This window comes from Sitophilus oryzae, unplaced genomic scaffold (genome assembly GCF_002938485.1).
Source record: "Sitophilus oryzae breed Bouriz unplaced genomic scaffold, Soryzae_2.0 scaffold_1297_pilon_pilon, whole genome shotgun sequence".
NCBI lineage: Eukaryota > Metazoa > Arthropoda > Insecta > Coleoptera > Curculionidae > Sitophilus > Sitophilus oryzae.
The window spans coordinates 6575176-6602264 of record NW_022145945.1 but is presented as its reverse complement, the minus strand read 5'-3'; the positions used below and the strand labels follow the sequence as shown (position 1 = coordinate 6602264).

General features: G+C 31.2%; 2 protein-coding genes across 2 annotated transcripts; both read left to right on the top strand.

The window, feature by feature from the left end:
* The first annotated feature begins 815 nt into the window (after window positions 1–815).
* Window positions 816–18057, top strand: LOC115874666 (probable cation-transporting ATPase 13A3). The gene is made up of 17 exons (XM_030889885.1): window positions 816–1185; window positions 1276–1503; window positions 1567–1801; window positions 1900–2104; window positions 2163–2373; window positions 2434–2545; window positions 5518–6121; window positions 9010–9144; window positions 9469–9750; window positions 10560–10677; window positions 10972–11150; window positions 11207–11401; window positions 12005–12211; window positions 12404–12488; window positions 14516–14783; window positions 17590–17797; window positions 17859–18057. The coding sequence occupies exons 1-17, from the start codon at window positions 1164–1166 to the stop codon at window positions 18018–18020; spliced, it is 3456 nt and encodes a 1151-aa protein (XP_030745745.1). The 5' UTR covers window positions 816–1163; the 3' UTR covers window positions 18021–18057.
* Window positions 18058–20341: 2284 nt separating this feature from the next.
* LOC115874664 (serine/threonine-protein phosphatase PP1-gamma catalytic subunit-like) lies at window positions 20342–26026 on the top strand. Its single transcript, XM_030889884.1, has 7 exons — window positions 20342–20488; window positions 20722–20853; window positions 21019–21249; window positions 21333–21509; window positions 23354–23502; window positions 25472–25606; window positions 25722–26026. The coding sequence occupies exons 1-7, from the start codon at window positions 20440–20442 to the stop codon at window positions 25755–25757; spliced, it is 909 nt and encodes a 302-aa protein (XP_030745744.1). The 5' UTR covers window positions 20342–20439; the 3' UTR covers window positions 25758–26026.
* The last annotated feature ends 1063 nt before the right edge of the window (window positions 26027–27089 follow it).

Genomic DNA, 27089 nt, shown 5'->3' with positions numbered 1-27089 from the left:
ATTGTCTTATATCGAATATATTGTTATTATATATAAATCGTACCCACTTTTCTTGCTCTTCCGGATACTTTAAGCTGCCTAGTATAACTATCCTTTCCACCAGGAACACAATAAAGATGAGGCATAGCACCAAAAACACACTCCACTTAAGCTTTATTAATGAATTGTTTAGTCTTAAAAAACGCACACAAAAATCACGATAAATAAAAAATTTATGGGCACTTTTAGGTTAAAGCACTTAACAAAACGTGTAATATTTCGTGTTTTTTTTATGAGAAACAGATTGACCATCATAGTAACCATATATCTGGTAGTACTTTATGTCACTTAAACACCAAAATAATTAGTTTTTTGCACTACAATAATAAATAATACCAAAAATCAACCGACAAAATATGAATACAGAATCTAACCCTATATCTAAGTATGTACAGCTGATGAAGTAAACAAAAGTCCGCCCGTAGGCTGATCTTTTATAGAGGGCATTGGCTCAATATATTAAAATCCGTAATTTAACTACTCAAAAAATCTCTACAAAAAATACCATAAAAAATATCAAACAAATTAATGACAGATGAGATTTGGACTGGATCATATACTTTTGGAAAAAAAGTATATGATCTGGAATAGAGTTCTCTTTCTAGATGGTTCGACCTTGGGTTCGACCCACGTTCGACCCTTGGATTCGACCATGACTGTCGGATCGGGTACAAAGATCGGAATCACCTGTCTTATTTAGGGCCGGAACCAGTAATAGACAGGATAGTGCTAGCAGCTTAGGTCTTTAAATTAATTAAAGAAAAAGAAGAAGTGTCACAATCAACTGAAATGTTGTTATTAAAATTATCTAATTGAACTTTTTATTTCCTTATTATTTTTATTTTCCGTTTTATTAAATAATGAAGCATAATTTTTCGATTACATAAATTATAAAATTAGGTGTCCTATATTATCTACTAGCAATATTTGGGTGTTAACAACAGTTTTCATTATTAGTTTTACTGTGCATATCTTATTTTTTTGATAAGCTTGTAGAATGTAAAACGTAATTTGAAAAACAAAACGTGCCTAGGCAAGCAGATTTTTATCAGCTCTAAAAATGCATTAATAATCGTAGTTCACACCATAGTTCATAAATAGGGTAAATTTTGCTGTGATCTGTGATGTCAGTTACTTCCCATAATGGTAATTATATTTTATTACTAATTTTACACATATATTAGAACAATAGAACAATACATATTAGATATTATGGTATATTGCATTATTTATCAGGTTATGAACCAATCGACAATACATCTCAAGACATATATAATGAAGAGACACAAGAAGTATTTTGCCATATTAAAGCATTTAAAAAAACTAAGATAAGACTCATATTTTTTCATATATTTAGTCTAATATTATGTGGTATACCCTATTTGATTTTTAAGGCTTATCCAAGTGTGAAAAGCAGAGTTAAGTATAAAAAATGTTGTATAGAACATGCAGATATTTTTTTAGGTAAGTAAAATGTTTTTTGTCTGCAGATTAATTGTTATTAAATTTATTTACTTTTTGCTTCAGTGAGAGATAATCATAATAATCACAGTTTACACAGGGTGTTTTCTGTAAATATTAATTTAGACCAGCTAGGAATAACAGGTGAACAGAAGTATTTTTTCCATCAGCATACAAAATATGTTTGGATCTCTGAAAGGCAATCATTTAGTACATATGATCAGTTAATATGGAAGAATATAACGTGTAATGATTTATGTACTAATAGAAGTGGATTGACCGAACAACATTATAATGAATTGTAAGTTTAACTGTAGATGTATTGCCTGAACATCATTGTAATGAATTATAAGTTTTTCTTTGGTTTAATTTAAGATTAATTGTTTTTTTCTATTATAGGTTTACTTTATTTGGACCAAATTCTATAGAAATCGAAGTGAAATCTTATTGGAGATTATTCATAGAGGAAATATTGAACCCTTTTTATTTTTTTCAGGCATTCTCTATTATTTTATGGTGCATCGATGATTACTTTATATATGCAGGTTGTGTAATCTTCTTAACATTTTTTTCTATCGTAACATCCCTTTTACAGACTCAGAAAGTAAGTAAAAAAGATTGATTGAGGTTTTTTAATATTTATAAAGTATTTTATAATTTAGCAAAGTCAGAATTTACATGATATAGTTGAATCATCTAAATGTCATGAGGTGGCTGTTCTGAGGGAGTTTGGAAATGAGACATGTTTGAAAATAGAGCCTGATGATGTAGTACCAGGGGACATTATTGTTTTACCTGCTGGAGATTATGTAATGCCTTGTGATGCCGTTTTAATTACTGGCCAGTGCATTGTAAATGAAAGTGTACTAACAGGTATATATTTTTTTAATAAACCTAATGAAAGATTATGAAAATTTTATATTTTTTATTTAGGCGAGAGTGTTCCAGTGACAAAGTCAGCTTTACCACCTGATTCAGATGAATTTAACATCAACATACACAAAAGACATGTATTATTTTCTGGCACTCACGTGCTCCAAACCAGGTAAAGTACTAAAGACTAGTTGAAGCCTGGGGGATCCGCCACGACATCAGGAAAAAAAATACTTTTTATTTTTTTTTAATGAAAAACAAAAAATCCAGCTACGACAGTTTTTAGAAGTGCCAATTAGCTATCTTTTAGTTAAAAAAAAACAACTTTTTAGAGCAAGTCATTACTTCAGTAGAGACAACACAGATAAACATTAGCATTTTATATATAATATGTAAATTGTGAAGAAAATGGACGTCAAGTTATTTAGAATTGAAGATAGCTTATATTTGTTGTGCAAATTTATTTAATGAATATTACTAAACTAACGCCGTTTTTTTTCTATCATTATATTTCAATCATCAACATTATATTTTATGTTAATATAAAGTTTTTTTTAACTATTATTTAAACATTAAGATTTAAAATCAATTAACTTATCATTGGTATTTATATTTTTTAACCAATGTTTGTCATACATTGGCGTCAGATTTATTCTCTACTTTTTACATTTGATAAAAATATAACTAAAGCTAAACTACATTTGTAAACACATTTCAATAATAAAAAAGATGTAGGTGGTATTGCTTTTTGCTTTCTTGATAAATGTGGGAATTACTCATAGTAAATAATACTTTATGGTCATGAATTGCTGATAAAATTACAATAATTTACTTTTACAAAGGTTTTACATGAGATTATTTTTGTAATGTTTATTTATTTGAAAATATTTTACTGGTACATTATTCAGACATGAGACACAAAAGCTGAATAATGATAAATTCATTGTGATAAAAAAAAACAAACAAGTTGGCTTGGAAATGACAATCAATACATTCGCCATAATTTTACATAAAAAGTGACAGCAATCTTCATTTCCAAGCCAACTTTAATGACTTTTTTTTCGGTCTTATGCTTTGAACTTATGATACTCTTTATACAGGGCGAGTCTCAAATAAGTGCAAATATTTTTAGGGGTGTATATTTCGACCCAGAAACACGATTATGAGGTTTTTTTGCCAATTTTTTTTTGAAATTGGAATTTTTTGAAAAAAATTTGGATTTTTTTTGGATTTTGAGTTAAAAAACATAATTTGTTTATAATAGGGCAAAAGAGGTACTAGATTAAATTTACAAGAAAGAAAATCCAGAAAATATCCAGTGGTTTTTCAATCAAAATTTTAGAAAAAAATATTTTTTATTTGGAAATTTTCAAAGTAAAATAACTCAGTTAGGTATTTTGGATTTATTTGAAAAACGGTAAAGAGAAAATATGTTTCTTTTATCGAGATCTACCAGCCGTTAAAATATTTGCATTTATTTAAGACTCATATCCTGTATACAGGGTGTTTCAAAAAATATGTGTCATCTCTCGTGGGGAGATTTCGCAAGTAAAAATAAGATTTATTTTTCATATCCACATAGGTCCGATTCTGCTTTGTTTCGTAGCTACAGGGTGTTACAGTCTTAATAATCTTTCGATATAATTTTCTTCCAAGTACTTTAAGTGATTCAAATGAAATTTTGAGGGTAAAAGTGATACATATTTTAAAGCTAAAAAAGTGTCGAAATATTACCAGGGACGTGCATATGGTTTATGACTGGAATATTTTCTTAAAAAAAGCACGTACGCCACTGACTTGTTTTTCTCTTATTAGCGAAATAGCGTAAGCAGTTTAATGCCAATTAAAAGTTGTCTCTTGATATTTTGCTGATTTCGGCGTCCTTGATGAGATAAACGCAATTTTATTAATTTGCCTTGATCCAAGTCTAATAGCAACCTTTAAAAATATATAATAGCAACCGTTAAAAAAATGTAATATCATTAACTTTTGCGAAAGTTTTAAATAAGTACTCATTGATTCCTCATCAAAAAATATGAAAAAAAGTTCCTATAGACATGGGTATGGAAATGCATAGTTTTAGAGTTACAGGATGTTAAAACTTTTAAAAATTAGGTTTTTTGTAATTATCTTAAATACCATTATTTTTTTTTTGGAGAGTTGAATCCGCCATATACATATGTAATGCCGCAACCGCACATGCGGCATTTAGCGATCTTCGATCGGGGCTTCGCCGATTTCCTATGTGTGTGGATGAGGAAGTCGGAGTTCGGCGACTCGATCGGTGACGAGAAATGAAAGAAATGTTGTTGCTATCAGAGCCCGCATGTGTGGATGGAAAGGCGAAGTCCGATCACGAGCGCTCGGTATTTGACGAGCGCTCGGAGTTCGCTAATTGTCGCATGCATGTGCAGTTGCGGCATAATATAGACATTTTTTATTATTTCTTTTTTATTTAAAATTGCTGTATATTGGACTAATAGTAATAATAACTAATAGTTTTAATATTAATAGTAATATTTAATAATGAATTAGGTAAAATATATAATTTATTAATTTTATTTTAATTTAAATTTTATTAATTGTGATTAATAAAATTGCGTTTATCGTTTATCTCATCAAGGAGGCCGAATTCGATAAAATATCAAGAGATAATTTTAATTGGCATTAAACGGCCTACACGATTTTGATATCAAAAGAAAGAAAGTCAGTGGCGTACATGTTTTTTTAAATATTCCAGTGATAACCCATATGCACGTCCCTGATGAATTTATTGACACATTTTTAGCATTAAAATATATAGCAACTTTCACCTTCAAAATGTTATTCAAATCACTAAAAGTACTTGGAAGAAAATTATAATAAATCGAAAGACTTTAACACCCTGTAGCTATGAAACAAAGCAGAATCGGACCTATGTTGATATGAAAAATAAGTCTCATTTTTACGAGAGGAACCTCCCCACGAGGGAGGGTACATGTTTTTTGAAACACCCTCTATATGTATAGAGAATTAATGTGCAGAAAATTTTGTTTAGAAATGTACATTTTTCAAAAAGCACTTTTTAAACACTGAGTCATGCTGAATTTTTTTAAAACGATATTTTATTTGATAATATCTAATTACAAATTTTTTTTTTTTTAGATATTACGGAGGTGAAAACGTCTTGGCCAAAGTAGTTCGTACGGGATTTGATACCACCAAAGGGCATCTGGTTAAAAGCATACTGTATCCCGCCCCGATCAACCTTCAGTTTTACGCTGACGCCCTCAAATTTGTCTACTTGCTCTTTACCATCGCCGTGAGCGGAATGGCTTACTGCCTGTATCTCTACCTCCAACGCCACGCAACTGTAGTAGAAATAGCCGTAAGAGTTCTGGATATCATCACCATAGTCGTTCCACCGGCCCTACCCGCCGCCATGACAGTCGGAACAGTCTACAGTCAAACGCGTCTGAAGAAACTGAAGATCTTTTGCATCAGTCCGCCCAGGATTAACGTGTGCGGTAAGATCAAGCTGGCCTGTTTTGATAAAACGGGAACTTTGACTCACGACGGACTAGACATGCACTCTGTGATGCCCTGTGCTGAATCGAAATTTGGAGAACCAGTTAATAATGTAGGACATTTGGGGAATAGCTATGACGTTTTGGTGAGAGGTATGGCAACGTGTCATTCTCTTACAAGAATAGGTGGGAGTTTGACAGGGGATCCCTTGGATCTCAACATGTTCGAATTTACAAAGTGGGTAAGGATAAATTGGATATGGAGTATGTCCCCGGATTATCTTTACAAGATGAAAAACTTTCTTATTATTGACATTTTGAGAAAAATGCGTTCTTCATAAAAAAATTTGCTTGTTCTAAAATGGTTAATCGTGTTTATACTTTTCCAAACTTCCATTCCGTTTTAGAGAAAATTAAAAAAAAAACCTGAAAATATAGTTGAATTTTCTAAAAAGTCCTAAAAATCAAAATGTTTGGTAATATCATTTAGATTTTATTCTTTGATAGATGGTTATTATTAACTAGTTGAAGCCTGGCGCATCCGCGCCACGATATCAGGAAAAAAATACTTTCTATTTTTTTTAATTAAATGAAAAACAAAAAATCCGGCGGCGACAGTTTTTAGAAGAGCCAATTAGCTATCTGTTAAAGTAAAAAAAGCAACTTCCTAGAGCAAGTCGTTACTTCAGTAGAGACGACACAGATAAACATTAACATTTTATATACATATATATGTATATACAGGGTGGTCCGAACTGTATTCCGGAAACTTCGGCAGCATATTCTGCAGATAAAAATATGTAAAAAAGTTCGTATAAATGTATGCTCTAGAATGCTTAGTTTCGGTGATACAGGGTGTAGAAGTTTCATTTTTATTTCGATTTTTTCCAAATAATTTCTGAAGTAACATCAATATTTGGATGAAATTTGGTGTCTGGGAGTTTTTTGATATGAGAAATTCGATTTTGTTGTCAATATGACTCCTACTTGTAGAGGGTGCCACCTACATATTTTTAACTGGTTTGAAGAGTAATAACTTTTCGTCCGTACCTGTATAAAACTACTAAGGAAAAAAATATACATTTACGACGTTTTTAACGTAAAAAAGATCTCTTAATAAAAATCTCTACGAGTAATAGTTCTCGAGATATTTGAAATCAAAATTATCAATATCTAAATATAATAATAATCATTGACATAAATTAAACATGCATGTTGACTAAATAGTTTAATACACGGAAATCATAAATTTGAAATGTTTTTGTGCCAAACCATCATCAATTATCATGTTTTCGAAGAAAATTTTATGATTAATTTAAAAAAATAAACATTTTCCAAATTTATCTTTTTAGTCAAATAACTATCTACTCTCACCATGTTTATATTTTATCAATAATGACATGTATTGACTATTTCCATTCTCAATATCTGGAATAGAGTTGCTTGTAACGATTTTTACCAAGAGACATTTTTTACGTAAAAAAATACGAAAATGTAAATATATTTTTTCACTCGGCAGTTCTATACAGGTACGGACAAAAAGTGATTACTCTTACAGTTAAAATACATGTAGGTGGCGCCCTCTACAAATAGGGGTCATAGTGACATCAAAATCAAATTTCTAATGTCAAAAAACTAATAGATACCAATTTTCATCCAAATATTGACGTTACTTCAGAAATTATTTGGAAAAAATGGAAATAAAAATGAAATTTCTACACCCTGTATCTCCGAAACTAAGCATTTTAGGACATACATTTATAAAAAGTTTTTTACTTCTTTTTATCTGCAGAATATGTTCCCGAAGTTTCCGGAATACAATTCAGACCACCCTGTAAATAGATTTCAATATTTCCATTAATGACATATGTTTTACTGTTGTCAAATTATCAAATTTTCGATTAATTCTTATTACCCTTTCCGGAGAAATGAACTAAATAAATTTTGTACTTCTTTAACATTTTAAAACAGCAAAAAATATGACGTTAATTAAAATTCTAATAATAACAATATGTGAAAGAACGAAACATAAGATAAATGAAATAAGTTAGATTGGAAAGTGCCCATAATGACAATGTAAGTATTATTTGGCGCTATTCTTGCAAAGGTCGAGACCCAAAGTTTTTGATAATTATGGGGCGATTCGGCTTTTTCCGGAATTATGTCCCCAAATATATTCTTTATTCAAATTTTATTTTAATTTTATAAATAAAACACAGTGTGTTGCATGTAAGAAACTTTATTTTATATAAGGACATAAGTATAAAATACCTATGGAACATTGGAAACCGACGTTATGCCACGATGGTTTTTTAAGTTCACAGTTCACACAGCTTAAGTGTTTTTAATGCCACTTTTTCACAATTATCAGGGTAAATAAAATTTAAATTAAACTTACAAGATACCAATAATTGCTTTGAAAATGGACGCTTTAAACACTTTTCGGTATTTTTTCAATGCGGGCCGTTTGTTTTTTTAAAGATTTTATAATTTTAGAAGATTCTGACTTTGACAAGAGAAAATTCTTTCTGTTCTTGTTTTCGGCTGTTCTTAGCAACCGCTATAGCAGCGCCTAATCCCGTACAATGTATGCGACCCAAAACAATTATACGTTTTAGCGGGAAACCCAGCATTCCAATCCATAATGAAATGAAATCGAAATGATATTACCATTTTTTGATTAGGACTTTTAGGACTAAAATTCAATTATGTTTTTATGTTTTTTTTTTCTAAATTTTTCAAATGGAAATTTGGAAAATTTCAAACGGGATTAACCATTTTAGAACAAGTAAAAGTTTTTATGAACAATGCATTTTTCCATGAAATGTCAATAATAAAAAGATTTTCCTCTTGTAAAGAAAATCCGGAGACATACTGTAGAAAGACAATATACGATTTTCACTTTTAACTTTGACACAGTTAAGTATTTAATTTTATAACAAAATAACTACAATTCACTTCTTAAGTAGTATATAATAATTAGGATAAAAATACCGAAATGACAATTACTAAGTTCCAATCATATACAATATCTTTTTATTCAAAGCATCCAATTGGCATTTAGCACATTATTTACATCACGTCTTCATTTGTTGGAGTATTTAATAATTTTAAAAGAGTTAAATTTTAGAATTTGGAAGAACCTGGGAATGATGAAAATGCACGTTTTGACATGTTAGCCCCAACAGTCGTTAGTGCGCCAAGGTCTGAAACGGGTGGTAAATTAAAGTTGACTCACGAGGACAATAATGTTAATAGGGACGAGGTAAGTTGTTATACTGCCAGTAATAATTCAGATTAATATGAAATCTAACATACCCAGTAGGTAGTAATTTTGAGTACAATATGTACAGTACGTCTGTTCGTTCTGTAGCTACGGGGTATCCGTGAGAGGGGAAACGATATTCTCTCGATGTTTTTCGTAAAAAAATAGACGACGCGTCCCATCACTCGTTACGGCACGTACTCGTTAAGTCGACGTATAAAATAAATTGCTGTTTATTTAAATATTTTTTGTCCGCATTCCTTTCATAGACACAGATCAGACGTACTGTATTGTTAGTTATTTAGTTTGTTTTTATTATTTTAGTGTACCTATGAGGTTGGTATAATTAAAGAATTCCCATTTTCTTCCACCGCTCAATGTATGTCAGTTATCTGTAAAGACCTAGAGTGTCCAACCATGTTTGCTTACACTAAAGGAGCGCCTGAAAAACTAGCATCACTTTGCAAGTCGTCAACTCTGCCATCGAATTTTCAAGAAAAACTTAGTTATTACACTGCCAACGGTTTCAGAGTGATTGCCGTAGCGTTTAAGAATCTACCGAAAAGTTTCAAATGGAGAGAGGCTCAAAAAGTTAAAAGAAATCAGGTAAGACAGAAAACTGAATAATATAATACAGTTTTATCCTACTCTGATTTGTTTGTCATTTAAAATCTTAGCCAATAAGTTTATCTCATTGAATATGTAACAACAGAATATACTAACACCACCTATAGGATTAAGCCAAAGTTTTTAGATATGACGTCGTTACTAGTGGGTATACACTGTCGGCAAGGTCTGGCCTTGGGTGCTTATTTTCGTGTGTACGAAGAGTACACTCAATACAGTAAGATGTATTGAACAAAGAGGGGTTATGTCTATGTTGGATGTCTGAAATAATTAGACATATGGCGATTTGTCCATATTAAACTTGCCAGATGCGTGCAACTTCGTGGTTATAAATAGTCTTTATATAACTTCTTTGCAGAGGGGGTTAATCTTTTTTTTGGTAGAATATAACAACAAAAGATTAACACCCTCCGCATAGAAGTTGAAACTTTGCCAAAATTATCATTGATTGTCATTCTCCAGCCATCTTTGACGCCGGTTTTTTTTCGATCTTATGGTACAATTTAATATATAATTAAATTTTAATAAATGACATTAAATAACCTATAGCGTTGGCGGGACAGTAATTATTATCGATCGATAATTTATAGTCTACTCTGACGCCATTTTTTCGATTGTATGGTCTATGTAATATGTTATCTAATTTTACTTTGTATTTTTTGGGTTATAATAATATTTACTTACAAAAACCTTAGGGGGTACTGATTTTTATTGACAAGCATTTCAAAAAAGATAGAGATAGGTAATAATCTGAATTGGTATGTTGTAACACGTAAAAATATTCTTAGATTGAGTGCGATTTGGAATTTTTGGGACTTCTTATTATGCAAAACCCTTTAAAAGATGAAACTGAACCTGTCATACAAGACCTACACCGAGCTCATATACCGACTGTAATGATTACAGGTTAGTCTGTAAAATGTTATTTTTTTTATTCCCTTCAAAATACATTCAGATGCAAAAAAAACGCAACGGAGAAAATTTTAGTCATATTTAAACTGTTATATTTTTGTTATTTTTAGCCCTATTTTCAACAATTTTTTAGCAAGCTGTATCTAATTATATCAACTTTAATTTTGTAAACTCAGTTTTTTGTAAACTTTAGTATTTGGCATATTATACAGGGTTAATCGAGGTTTTTTTTGCATCTGAGTATTTATATTTTTATTTAGGTTCACAATATAGTACATCCTTTTTTAGGTGATAATATAATGACTGCTATTTCTGTAGCTAGAGACTGTGGCATGGTAGGCGCGTCGGACGATATATACATTGTTTCTGTCATTGACGATTTAGATAATGAACCACCCAAGTTAAGTCTCCAGAAAGCTGGCAGTGGTTCTTCTAGAGACTACACTATTATTGACTTTAATCATTCTGTATAAATGTTTATATTTTGCTTTCATTTAAACTTTGTTTACTATATTATTTTTAGAGTTTTTACTGTGCCATAGATGGTAAAACATGGATAAAGTTAAAGAGTCACTTTCAAGACCTTTTACCAGGTTTTCTAGTAAGAACTAAAGTATTTGCTAGGTTTCAGCCTGATCAGAAGACGCAAGTAGTGACTGCTTTACAGGAATTAGATTATGTAGTAGCTATGGTGGGGGATGGTGCCAACGATTGTGGGGTTTGTACTGATTTATAGAATTTAGAAGAGAAAATTTGATAATCAAAAGAATTCTGTCTTTTGAACTATTATTACTGCTTGAAACATTTCTTCAAAATATTTTTTGAGTATTTCATAGATTTTATCCAAAAATAACATTTTCATACGAATTAAATCTGTCATGGGTCAAACATGGGATCGATTTTGCTTTGTTGGGTAGCTACAGGAAGTAAAGTCCTTATTTTTAAGTGCTTTTAGCGACTTGAATGAAATTTGACGGGTAAAAGTTACTACAACAGAGAGGGCCTTCTGTATACAAAAAGAACCAATGCCTTGCACTTAGCCGTTGCCGATGATTTAGTTATCTTAGCAAGAGATTGGAAAGAGCTGATATAAAAAAATTAGGACTGTCTCTAAATTATGAATATAAAAATAGTATTAGGCTCCTTCTACAGCCTTTTTGTTTAATGTGCGCACGTTATGTTGTGGCTAAGTTAGCCAGGTTGGTTATTCAGACTAATTATGATTTAACTAAATAAAAACTAAACAGAAACGTATTTAAAGCCTTTATGAACAATAAAATAATCCAAATGTTAAGGTAAGTCAGTTATTGCTTATTTTTAGGCTCTTAAAGCTGCTCACGTAGGTGTATCGCTATCGCCGGAAGAAGCTAGCGTAGCCGCTCCATTTACCTCAGGTATACCAAATATTTCGTGCCTTACAAGACTGATCTCAGAAGGAAGGTGTTCACTAGTAACTAGTTTTGCTCTGTTTAAATACATGGCTCTCTACAGTTTGATTCAGTTTTTTACTGTGTTAATTTTATATAAGGTTTGTAGTGCTTTTCTTTTGGACCTTTTAAATGGCCAAACTTAAAAACCGTAGCTAACATAATAAACAACTGAATAGAATACAATAATTGCAGTTATATAAATGTTCGCATTGTTTTGTGCTATTCTGTTGTATCCCTAAAACCTTATAAATGACACACTGCGTACTGAACTCATAATAATTAATTTTTAGTGCCATTCCATTCTTGGTGATTTCCAGTTCCTCTATATTGATTTGATTATAACGACGTTTTTAGCAATTTCTATGGGAAGGCAAGGTGAGTTTCATATATTGACAAATTATGTTTTTTTTAATTTTACAGTTATTACTATATTCTTAAAATTCTTATATCAAATTATTCCTTTAAGACCTGTTACGGTGTTTAAATTAATATGCCTGTAATTTATCTTCGAAAAAGAAGTTTAGCAGATGTAAAAAGTGAAGTAGTGGACTAAAAATATTCTATCTTAAAACACTGTTATTTCCCTCATATTTTATGTAAAAAAACGTGGAGAAAAATATATTTGTTTCTAGACAAAGTTTTATCTTTGCGGACCAATTTTGGTACTGTCTCAAAGTTGCCCTACGAATTGTTGCCTGAATATCATTTTGTACTAAAGTTTTTGCCGACGTTGCTAGCTCTCGTACTATTACAAAAGATTAAAGGAGGAAACAAGAATATTTTTGAAAGAGTTATCGGACTCCTAAAATTAGGTTGCACATACATTGGCCTTCTTATTTAAGAATAATACATTTTTTGTTGCAATATTTTAGACAATAAGTCGTAAACTTTCTTTGTACCTATCTAAGAAAATCTATGGACATTTAATCGTTGGAATCTGTGAAACTTATCTATTTGCTATCTGTATTTGTTAGTTCTTTAGTACAATATTGTCTTCTTATTTAGTTTTTTAAAAGAAACATACATCTACTGCTCTACAATTACGAAAATATATTTTCTCAAACTTTTTTAGCTTCATTTATATTTTGATGCGTGTCCTTTGGGACAGAATGCTTCTTTACAGCTATTTACGTATAAAATTTATCTGTCTGAAAGTTACCCCGACAGATTTTTTAGAACAAGTTTATAGTGCAATAACTAAAGTACCGCTTATAATTTTGATTTCATATTTTGGCTATTTTTAGGGTTCCGTACCCAAAGGGTAAAAACGGGAACCCTATTACTAAGACTTCGCTGTCCGTCCGTCCGTCCGTCTGTCACAAAGGTCTATCTTATGAACCGTTATATCTAGACAGTTGAAATTTTCACAGATAATGTATCTATGTTGCCGCTATAAGAACAAATACTAAAAACAGAATTAAATAAATGTTTATAAATAAAAAAATACTTTTACTAAACATTATCTTTTAAGTAACAATTTTACATAGAATCTTTCAAGTCCTCGGTGGCCGCGTGGTTAAAGCGTTAGGACTTTACGCTGCTATGACGTTGGAGCCGTAGTAAGGCAGGTTCGAATCCTAGCCAAGGCGACTTTTTTTTAATCGTTTTTTTTAATTTTTACATCTTTATTTTACTCTTTACATATTTATTATTGATTAATACAATTTTTAGTAATGTGTTTCTTCATTTTTTTTAATTACTTATACGCGCATTCAAAATTTCAACTAAATCGGAAAAAAGTTTATAATAATATAGTGGGTCTAATATATATATAATGAATGGTACGTAACCTTTCGTGCGCGAGTCCGACTCGCGCTTGGACAATTTTTTGTGTTATAATAAAGATGTTAAATGACAATGCTTGAGTTTAATATACAGGGTGTCCCAGAAATAAGTGCAAATATTTTAACTGGTAGTATAGTTCAACCCCAGAAATTCGCCAATGAGGTTTTTTTCGCGAAAAAAAAAATTTGAAAATTGGAAATTTTTTGAAAAAATTTTTGGACATTTTTTTAGTTTTTAGTTAAAAAACATAATTTCTTGATAATATGGCAACATAGGTATTAGATTAAATTTACAAGAATCCAGAAAAGATCCAGTGGTTCTCAAAATTTTAGCAAAAAATATTTTTTGTGTGGAAATTTTCAAAGTAAAATAACTCCGTTATTTTGGACTTATTTGAAAAACGATAAAGAGAAAATATGTTTCTTTTATCGAGATCTACCACCCCTTAAAATATTTGCACTTATTTCTGGGACACCCTGTATATTTCATATAACAAGGACTATATCAACGAAAAACCCTAAAAATCGTACCAAAGTTATCTAGGTTTACGGCAATTTTAAAATCCATTAACCCGAAATATATTTTATAAAAAAAAACAAATATAATTGTCGTTTTAGGTCCATTAGATGTGTTATGCCCAAAACGGCCAATGTCATCACTCGTATCGTCAAAGAACATGTTTCCACTATTGCTGCAAATTTTTGTTTGCGCCTTGATCCAATTGGGCGCTCTTTACTTTCTGTACCGTCAGAAATGGTTTGAACCAATACCGCCGGATAGTAAAGGCGAAATCATCGTGTCTTGGGAAAATACAGTGTTGTTTACTGTTTCCTGCTATCAGTATATTGTTTTGGCATGGCATTTTTCCAAAGGGAAACCGTACAGGTATGATCATTGTTTTTTGTAAGACATCTATGATTTGTTAAAAGTATAAAACAGCCGCTACACTATCCCCGAAATGTTTTACGAAATATTTCGTGAAACATTTCGCAAAGCATTTCCGAAAATAGTACAATAAATATAAGCCCTTGTTATAAAACCAATCACGGCGGGTCTCGATCAATTTCAGGAAACGTGGGAACTAATTTTTATAACACGGGCTTATATTTATCGTACTATTTTGTGAAATAGCACGAGGCAATCAAAGTCAAACATTGAGGTGGCTTCAGAAAAATAAGTATACATGGAAAAACTGACATGAAAACAGTTACCGATGGTAAATTAAATTGGCTATTCCTCGAAGGTTATACAAGAATATTTAGTTTTAATCATTGTCTACAATTACAATTACAAAAATATATTAGAAAAATATAAAACAGTGACTAACTAGCGGTCTACCATTTATTCGGCAGTATTGCGCCTCATGAACAAAATAGACACAAAATTATTTAAAAAATTGTCTAATTATTTATTATTTCTGGTTATGGTAAAGTAACATTTATACTGTAGCAAAGTTTAGTTTACGAATTTGATTTTGTTTTTCTAGTTTTAATTGTCTAAATCTCTGCATAATAAATACTAGTCGAATGGATTTACATCAAACTATGCTGGGTGCTAATGAAAGTATCGTTTACAGATTTCTCTTAAGAACAATAAAAGAACATTGCTTTTAAATAATGTCCATACTGTCTGAAAGTCCATACGTCCATCTGTCTGAAAGTTACCCCGACAGATTTTTTAGAACAAGTTTATAGTGCAATAACTAAAGTACCGCTTATAATTTTGATTTCATATTTTGGCTATTTTTAGGGTTCCGTACCCAAAGGGTAAAAACGGGAACCCTATTACTAAGACTTCGCTGTCCGTCCGTCCGTCCGTCTGTCACAAAAGGTCTATCTTATGAACCGTTATATCTAGACAGTTGAAATTTTCACAGATAATGTATCTATGTTGCCGCTATAAGAACAAATACTAAAAACAGAATTAAATAAATGTTTATAAATAAAAAAATACTTTTACTAAACATTATCTTTTAAGTAACAATTTTACATAGAATCTTTCAAGTCCTCGGTGGCCGCATATGGACCATACTTTTGTTGACATCGGGTCAATTAATAATTTTCCCAAACGGATATATTGATAATTAAGGTCTAAAACAACATATCATATACAATTTTATATACTAATTCATTATAATAACATTAAATCATAAAAATATTGTTATATTCCTGCAGTTTAAGTGAAAAGTTTATATAATAAACGCGTGTTCAAATATTAATTATGTGGAATATATATCAATAGAACATAAAACGCGATGTAATTAACGAAATATCATCATAACAACAGCTATTTTAGAAACGTCTAGGTTTACTTATTTCATTGAGATTCATGAAAAAAAATCCTTTGCCTCCGGTACAGATACCGCCACGTTTTGGAAATAGCTGAAAACAAAAAAAAATGAATTAGGCAACAAAAACGCCAAAATAAATTCCCCCCTCGCCCTCCTCATTAGTTGTTTCCTTGGAACGAACTACACACCTCTCTCAAACCAATCAGTTATAAAATTCACTTAGATTAATTAATTATATAGTATGCCCCCGGATTGTCTTTAAAAGAGGAAAAACTTTTTTATTGGCATTTTAAGAAAAATACGTTCTTCATAAAAAATGTTGCTTGTTCTAAAATGGTTAATCCCGTTTAGACTTTTCCAAATTTCCATACGCATACCGTTTTAGAGAAGATTAAACAAACATGAAAATATGATTGAAGTCAATCCTGTATTTATTTGTGTATCTATTAACTTGTTAAAATATTAGTTAACTATCTTTAGCTATCTTTGTCTTCCATGTTAAAGTACGACTCCCGGATTTAGAATAACCACGACGGTATGTTGTTGTTTTATACAGGGTGGTCCGAACTGTATTCCGGAAACTTCGGCAGCATATTCTGCAGATAAGATAAGTAAAAAAGTTCGTATAAATGTATGTCCTAAATGCTTAGTTTCGAAGATACAGAGTTAAGAAATTTAATTTATTTCGATTTTTTCCAAATAATTTCTGAAGTAACATCAATATTTGGAATCTAAATTATCAATACCTCAGTCATCATTGACATAAATTAAACATGTCGACTAAACAGTTATTAGACTGAAATCATAAATTTGAAATGTTTTTGTGCCAAAAGTTCAAAAGAAACTGTTTTATTATCATTTTTTCAAGAAAAAATTATGATTATTTTAGAGGAATAAAAAGTTCTCTAATTTATTATTTCAGTCAAATAACTATCTACTCATCATGTTTATTTTTTGCCAATAATGACATGTATAGACTATTTCCATTCTAAATATCTTGAGAATGGTTGCTCATAGCGATTTTTACCAAGAAAAACTTTTAAGTAAAAAATCACGGAAATGTATATTTTTTTCACTCAGTAGTTTTATACGGGTTACGAACAAAAAGTTATTACTCTTTAAAGCAGTTAAAACGCATTTAGGTGGCGCCCAAATAGGACTCATATTAACATCAAAATCAAAATTATCATGTCAACAAACTACCAGACAGCAATTTTCATTCAAATATTGATGTTACTTTATTTTGAAAAAATCGAAATATAAATGAAACTTCTATACCCTGTAGCTTCAATCCTAAGCGTTTTAGGACATAAATTTATACGAACTTTTGTACTTATTTTTATCTGCTGTCAAAATTTCCGGAATACAGTTCGGACCACCCTGTATTATTGTTTGTTTTAGAAAAAGCGTGTTCACTAATTTTTGGTTTATAATTACGGTTGCATTCTTGACCGTTTTTACTACCTGGTTAATGATCAATCCCTGTAAAGAAGTAGCGTATTTCATGGACTTGATGTATCTACCACTCAAGGCGAAAGACCAACGACTATTTCGTTGTTTGTTGTTGGTATTTCCTATAGCTCACTTCATCATAGCTGGATTCATTGAGGTGCCATGATTGTTTTAAATTTTTATCATTAAAAAATAACTAAATAATTCTTGAATTTTAGAGATTAATTGATGACCGGTCTTGGTTGAAAAAATTGTGCCAAATAATTCGATGTAAAAAAAAGCCAAAGAATAAATACAAAGTGTTATTACAGGATCAGTATTTTCCGCATTTAATCCAATCACTGCTGTGCTCTTCCGCTCAACCTAGTGTTCAACCTTAGTGTTTATAAGCATACAATATATTCTATTTTTATACTATATTGTTTTTAAATATTTATAACCATTTAAGGAATAAACTGTTTTGTTATTTAAATATTTTCAGTTATTTTATACAGTGTGTTTCCAAAAAAAAAGGAGTCTAAAAAAATTTAGTGTGATTCCTCATATAATATTATGTATGTTTTAAGTCAAAAAGTTTATACGATTATGGGGTCCATACTTAGTTTCTGATATACAGTGCGTTAACATTTTAAAAAAGTCGAAATTCTTGCTTAAAATAAATGAAAAAAATGTCTATATCTCTGTGGCGGATTCATCTGTCCAAAAAAGTCCATATTATACAGGGTGTCCCACTTAAGATGGATACAAGCCAATATCTTGATTGTTTGTTGAGCGATCTTTTTCATTTTTGGCAGGAGGCTGTATGGCTATAAGACGTACATTTTGCCCAGGGTAAGAAATGCGATACCTCATAGACGTACGTTTTAATGGGGTTAATATTTTTCGTGTCAAGAGTAAACTACCCTTAGGACAATATTTTTTCAAATCTGATAAATTATTTTGAATCCTCCTTACCTAAGATACTTAAGTTCTAATTTTTATAAATATTGATACAGGGTGTGTCATTAAAATAAGATATTTTTATTTTTATTGTTTTTTTAAGTACTTACGACGCCACTGGATAAACAACTGATTTATTATCAATAACCAATTATATCCAATTATCAATTAATAATCGATTTAAGTTTGGTCGAAGATGGTTGAAGATGTTAACGATGTTGTTGTTAGAGCATATTTTTCAAAGTTAATAGTGATTGTTTTAAATAACTATTTTTTGGATTATTTAAAATAATCCCCAATAAAACGAATAAAAATCATATTTCAGATTCCATTGAAAGCTGGGGTTTTAAATTATTTTGTAACTCATTTTATTCATTTGTATTAGCAAACTTAAAAAACAATTTTTTAAAGTAAACAAAATAAATTGAAAATATTTAGTTTTTTGTATCGTATCTTAATTATTATGGAAGCTATCTGAAAACTTAAATCAATTATTAATTAATAATTGGTTATAAGTGGTTATTGATAATAAACTAGTTGTTTATCCAGTGGCGTCGTAAGTACTCAAAAAATAATAATAAAAATAAAAATGTCTTATTTTAATAACACACCCTGTATCAATATTTATCAAAATTAGAACTTAAGAATGTCAACATTATATATAATGTCATTTTAGAACCTTTGTGGCATTAACAGAACGTCAACGGTTTTTGTAGACGTAGGTATCTGTTTAAAAAAAACTAAAGTGTTGCATTTAGATATTTTAAATAGTTTTTTTCTTTGTTCTTTGTTCTATTTTTTTTTGCTTCTGATGACGAAAAGAGATTAACTTTCTGAAAAATTAAGAATTTTTGTCTCCGCAGGCAAATTTGTTTATGAGTCAGCTACTGCTGACAATTAGTCTCCGTTGGATTAACGCAACACTGTTTACAAAAAAATAACTATTTTATTTTGTAGATTTTCTTACAGTGCCGAAATACCCATAGGTTTTTTTTTAAATAAATGGTATTTCAACCTCTGGGTCAAAAATGCATGTCTTGGGGGTAAAAATAAAAGTGTTTTGGTGTATTGTATTGAATTAGTGTTTTATTTTGCTGATCCAGAGATTGATTATAAATTATAAGTGTCGTCAGTTTGAAAAAACCGCGGATTTTAATTTTATTTTTGTCAGTTTTATTAAAAAAATATTTTTTGTTCATTGGAATTACTTAAAACAAAGTGAATTTACAGTATTTGTTCAAGCATTCTCTACCAATTAGAAACCAAGATTTTCTACTTATGAGATGATCTGTATAAAAATTCATAGTAAATACACAGGGTGTTCACAGGTAAATAATACAGGGTGACATAGTGATGCAAAAAACTAGTTTTGTTTTTGGGATTAATGTAAAATATGTGGACAATAATAGCACACATCTAAGAAATATTTTCATATACCTGATGAATTTTTACACAGAAGTTGTATTTTGGTAAATGGAATGCTAGATATTGGTTTCGCTCACTAGATTTAATATAGACCGCCCTGTATAGGTCCAAAAAGTTCGAAATTTAAAAATGTTAATTAAACATTTTTTAAAGTTTGTACAATATAGTGTTTGTAAGTTCTTGTACATTTTCTGATTTAAATATATTTTTTTCTAAGATCAAACACAATTTAATTTACTTTATATATTTACATGGAATCTTAAATTGTCTACTAATAAATTATAATAAATTTTTAATCTAATCTTATCAGATAATTGCATTAATCGTTGTAATACACATATATTTTGACAAAGCATTTTATCAGAAAATCTGAATTATTTGTACTGAACAAATATTATATTTTTTTCTTGTACTTTTTCTATTCTCCAAAGAAAAATGTCTGTGAACGTGGATAAATTTATTAAAAGATTAACAGCTCCAGAAGGTAAGAAGGAAAATATAATTTTTTTGATATAGTTTTAAATATTATAATATATTTTCTTTATACATTTATTTCTTTTATCTTCATATATAGTCTGCTCAACGGGAGGATCCCTGACGGTGACACTTGTCTGTCATTTTAAATCACAGACAAATTTTATTTTCTGTAATTTTTTGATGTCGTTTGTCGAGATCTTCCCAAAATCACATGTATTTCAGTATTTTACTTAATTTCAGTTCGAAAAAGTAAAAAAATAGAAATGATCGACTTTAGTGAATCTGAAATTAACGCACTGTGTCTTGCGGCTATGGATGTTTTGATGAAACAACCCATGCTTCTGGAATTGGAGGCTCCCATTAAAGTTGGAGGTAACAATGAATTATATATAAGATCTTGCCTTTTATTTACAGCTTGTCAAGTATAAAAGATATACTAATAATAGAATTAATAAATAATATATATAATTTATATAAATAATATATATAATTTATATAAAATATAAAACATAATATTAAAGATATCCTGTATTTTAGGAGATATCCATGGCCAGTTTACTGATCTTTTGAAGATATTTGAATTTGGAGGTTACCCTCCTGATGCAAACTACCTCTTTTTGGGAGACTACGTTGATAGAGGAAAGCAATCTCTAGAAACCATATGTCTGTTGCTGGCTTACAAAGTCAAGTATCCAGAAAACTTTTTTCTCCTTAGGGGGAACCACGAAGCAGCTCAGGTGTGCAAAATATACGGATTTTATGACGAATGTAAGGTTAAAATTCCTAGTTTTGCTTAGTTAAGTTTTATAAGTTGAAAAATTTAATAAATTCTTGTATTTTTTGTATTTCAGGTAAAAGAAGACACAGAATACAACTGTTTAAAACGTTTACGGACTTGTTTAACAGGTTACCAGTAGCTGCTATTATTGATGACAAAATATTCTGTTGTCACGGTGGGCTGAGTCCTGACCTGTTGCATATAGGTCAAATTCGGAATATAGAAAGACCCATCGATGTCCCAACTCAAGGTATGATAGAAACTCGTAATTAATATAGTTGATCTAGTTTAACTTTTATTTTTATGTTAATAGTTTTAAGACAATAAGAGTCTTCATACAATCTATTGGTTTATTAACTACTTAAAAATATATGCATACAGATAGTATCGATAAGTAGGGACGGGCAATACTCTGTGATTTAGTTTTTAAATAGCACTGCTAAATGCTACTGTAATTTTTTAATGTCAGCGAAAAAAAAATTAAAACTAAAAAAATTTTGTGTGCATGTGCCCATATTTGAAGTGAAACTTCTTACTATATTATTATTCTTACTATTAATAAACAATTTGATTCACTTTTACAAAATTTGTATTAAAATGTCCGTCCAAAAACTCCAGTCGGGTACTTCTGTCTACGTACCGAGTTTGGTTCCAATCGACCCGTTCGAAACGTCGAGGGCATCATCCTGTAACCCGTCCCCAATTATGCGGAATCGACTCACATTTTTCTTCAATATCAAATCCTTAGTCCCACCCTGATGTAGATGTAAACGAAACGTCGTATCCAACTTTGCAAGGTGGAACCGTGGCGTGGGCACCGTCGCTACCATAGCCTACCCACTAAATTTGGCCACGATCGGACGCCGTCAATTTTTGACGTTCCTTACGTCGTAACGAACTGTCACAGTGACACGTGTCGTACACAGGCAAGTTGGCCTTGGTCCAATCTATCGACATACCAAATTTGATTTAACTAGGACGAATTTTTCTACTACCTTACCACTTTTCCTCTCGCCTGTTGTATCACGTGTCGTACCACGGCCTTGATTTTTACTCCCAGCGCGCGTAAAGAAGTTTCACTTCAAAAATCGATTTAAAATTAAATTTAGAATTTGAACTTATATCACAGATTAGGTATCCTATAAGTATACAGATAAAAATCTTATCCCTAATTCGTGGTACGAAAATTGTTTTTTATGACGATATGCAAACGAGTCAAATTTCCTGTGCGCAAAAATAAACTCGCGTAAAATAACAATAAACAGCGTAATAGAGAGATATCGCTAAACCGAATAGGGTGCATGGACGTTAATAAGGCCAGGTGTTATTTCCTTTACGTGAGGTGGTATTAACTCTCTTCATTTATAGTTATCGGATCGGAAAGAATTCTGATCGCGTCGCGTCTGCTATTTAAACTTTACCTAACTTTGAATTTAAAACTTTGAAATTGTTTTGGAAATTGGTATTTTAAAACTAAAGGGCTAAAGTGCTTTATTGTTCAACGTCTGCCAGTGGGTTTAGGGCAACAAGCAACAAATTCTCTTAGAAGGGCTAAGTCGTCATCTGCTGTAAACCTAAGACTCTTTATAGGTTCTTTAGTATTGGAAGTCCAGCTAGTTAAATATCAAATTACCTAATAAAACTAAAGCAATAATTCAAAACAATTCAAACATAACCTAAAATAAAAGATCTCGCCGGCCGGCTCCGGTTGTCAAATACCCGCGCATGCCCATTTAAGCAATTTTTAAACGTTATCAGAGGTTATTTAGAAAAAGCGCTTGGTGTAATTGATCCGCAAATTACGTCAGGCGGTAACGTTATTAGCGGGTGTTGCGTTAAAAATTGACTCGCGCATATCGTAACCATGATAAGGTACGCGTAAATACTGGATGACGCTATTAGGTTTTCCGATATCTCTCTAATAACTGTGCCTGTCAGGCGCTGTGCACAATTTTAGAGGCCATAAGTGGGCGTGCTATTTGCGCAAACTAGTCAAAACCAAACCAAAAACAATAAAGAAAAAACAAATATTATAATCTGTGCTTATATTATTATTTTGTGTGGTATAATCCTCATGCTTGTGTTTATCTACAGGTCTCTTATGTGATTTACTGTGGTCAGATCCCACTCCGGAAAATGGTTGGATTGAAAATGACAGAGGCGTGTCATTTGGTTATGGACCCGATGTGGTTCGGAAGTTTCTAGAAAAGCACGATTTTGATTTGGTCGTTCGAGGGCACCAGGTATTTGTCAGTTTATTTTAATATCATTTTTAGGAGACATAAATCATTAATTATGGCATTATAAATTAACTTATTTCACTTTATTTTTCAACCAAATCCAGGAAACTAATTTTATTTCTATTAGTCTGTTTTCTTTATTATAAAAATATGTTATTATCCTAAAACAGATGGAACTGCTATTATTAATTAAAAAAACAAAAAGGTTTTTGATATTACATATTTATAACTAGCATATTTCAATAAATATTTGAAAGATTACTGTACAGAAATATGTATACCTGTTATTACCAGGAAACTAATTTATCAAATTACCTAATAAAACTAAAGCAAAAGGACTAACTTTTGCCGGCATACCAATAGAATTTTGTGGCTCGGCGATGCTGGCTTCGCACCATAAGCCATTGCTGTACCGGTATTTTTATATAAATACAACCAAACTTATATGGAATCATCTATTATTTTTCATTATTTTTTATACGTATGAACGTTTCGTATTTATGAATAAAACTCAGTCCTTACCAAAGACTTTTAAAAAGAAATAATCCATATTGCAATAAAAAAATAATCAGTTCTCAAATTTTGGTTTCTGAACGAAATGTCATTTAAATTTTTAATGGTCAAAAAGCAAAAAAAAAGAAAATTGATAATTTTAATAATCCGTGTTGCCACCTCTAGCCCTTATGCAAGCTTCTATCCGCGCTGGAATGCTTATTAAATTATCAACCTTGTCTTGCTGTATGTTTTCCCATTCTGCTAATGCTGCTTCAATAAGCTGTGCGAGATTTCCTGAATTGTTTCGACGAGCTCTAATCCTTCTTTTGAGCTGGTCCCAAAAACTTGTCTTCGACAGGGTTTCGATCTGGTGAACATGCAGGTCAGTCCAAAACTATGACACATTCCGTTTCAACATATTTTCTAGCCTCTGCTGGTATGGGGAGGTGCATTATCGTGTATAAACTTAAAATTATCCTCAATGGCAGCTCTCAAAAGCCTTAAGATTGGTTCTAGCACTAAATCAACATAGCCCCGACCCGTTAACGTTTTTTGAAGTGGTAACAATGGTGTTTTTGCTCCCAGCATAATACCTTCCCAAAACTTTATAGTGCCTCTTTTATATCTTGGTAGAAATTTGACAGTCTGGAGTCTTGCTCGTCTTCCTGGAGTTTTGAGAAGAGGAATTCGATGGTCATCTGATCTTCTGGTTTAAGGTCAATTCTGGTTTTATCTGAAAAAACCTTTTGCCTCAATTGTCCAGTTTTGATGTTGAAGACATCCATTTTGCCGGTCAGTTTTGTTTTGCCGAGATAACTGTGGGACCCGTAACTCTTACTATACAACCCTCGAGCACGAAGCCTTTTTCTTATGGTTTCAACTGAAACGTTCACACGTGTAACTGCCAGAAGTTGTCTTTGTAGCTCTGGATGAGAAACATTGGGATTTCTTCTAGCAATTTGGCACACAAAGCGGTTTTGTTGTTGAGTCTTGACTCTTTGACGACTTTGTCAAAAACAACACCCTGAGTAACGCCTACTATCTTTGCTACGTGTCTTTAGAGCATTCCTTGTTCAATGGAAGCAATAATTCTTCCCCTCCGTTCATCTGTTAATCCAATATAAGGCATTTTTTTTTTCGATCGAATAAAAATTACTGGACCAATCGTGATTTTACTACTGAACACGAAATTTACAAGAAAATCAATTGCAACAGTCATTTATTCTTTATTTATCATGTATATACCAATAGTTTTCCTTGCAAAATGTTTAGTCGGAAATAAAGAGTGATTCCATATAAGTTTGGTTGTTTGTATGTTATTTCTTATTTCTGCTTAAGTAGCAACGTTTTTTTATCCATACTAGTTTTAAAATAACAGATCGGTAAAGATTCAAGTCTATTTGTTTAATCCATTACTACTTTATGAGATTGAAATAAAGGATGTACCGGTTAAAACGTTAATAAAATTGCATTTTAGGTGGTCGAAGATGGATACGAATTCTTCGCACAAAGAAAACTTATTACTATCTTCTCCGCTCCTAATTATTGCGGTTCTTTTGATAATGCTGGAGCATTAATGTCCATCAACGAGGACTTGCTATGTTCCTTTCAAGTGAGTACCTAATTTATAACAAATTTATTGGAGGTTCCTTAATAAGTTAAGCTTATAATTAATTATTTTTCTTTTCAAATATGTTGTGAATAATATTTTTTACTTTTTTTTGCAGATACTTACCCCAAAGAAACGGCCAAATAAAACTTAGAAGAACATGTTGTATAAACACTACAACATTTTTGTATATTACGTGTTAAAACCGAATTAAGACCTAAAGTCCAAGCTGTAGTGTACTTGATTAATAACCTTTACTTACCTATAAAACAATTTTTGTATTTTGCCTATATGTATTACAATTTTTTATTAATACAATTTGAAATGTATTTTTTAATTTCATTAAAAAAATATTTTTTAGAAATTGAACTTATCTTTATTACATATTATAATTTTGTTATCATTATACGCTACAAATGTCTCTTAAATTTGTATAATTTTGTTTAAATTTTTATTTTAGATTTTAAATATAGTTGAACAGTTTTTTCTAGTGACTTGAACTGACCTCCGACCTATGAGCCCTTGTGCACCCGCTTGTTCAGGTACTTCACAGGGTAAAGGAGCGTAGTCCCTCCAGTACTAGTCTTGCTGTCCCGATTGCGATTCAGAGTCTCACAGATACGTCAAAATATTTTTCAATACCGTTTGATAGAGAGTTATCCCGTGGTCTAAAAGGAATTTTTAAGAATGTCAATTATAAACTTGTGTATAGTGCTAATAATAAATTACAACAATTATTAAGCAATCCAAAGGACAAAACACCTCCACTGGAAAGGTCGGGTATTTATGAAATTTCTTGTAAAGATTGTAATCAGAAATATGTTGGGCAAACTAGAAGATCAATATTAACTAGATTTAAAGAACATTTAGCTCAGATAAGATATGGTAGACCGGATAAATCTTGCGTTGCCGAACATATTGTTGATAAAGAACATTTTATAGATCTTAATAATTTAAAATTAATTAAACAAGTCTCAAATTACAGGCAATTAGATGCATATGAAAGCATCAGAATTAATAAATGTAAAGATAGTATGAACAGAGACAACGGTCCAATTCCTTCAAGTTCTTTGTTCCTACTACTCTAGTGGCGGAAATTTAACTGTTACGCTCGGTGGGCTCTGACTCGGTTGGCTAGATCTTGCCACGCCCACTCGGTGCCCACTGAGCGAGAATATAAACGCTCAACTTGTAGATTTTATTTCAGTTTATAATCATCTGCTGATAATTCTAACATGGTTAGCAAAACGGGCGTTCAGTGTAAAAGTAAATGCGTTTTGGTGTATTGTGGTGATTTAGAGTTTTTATTTTGCTGTTTCAGGGTCTTTAACGCAGAATCTGCAGCAAAGACTTTCTTGATATATTTTAATATAGTTTGTTCAGGGAGCACTTGACAATTATATGCCGTGTCATTAGACTTAGAATTAGGTAGTACCCCTCCTGGTCATGGGTAGCATTCTAATTTTTCGGGTGTTGATGCAGTAAC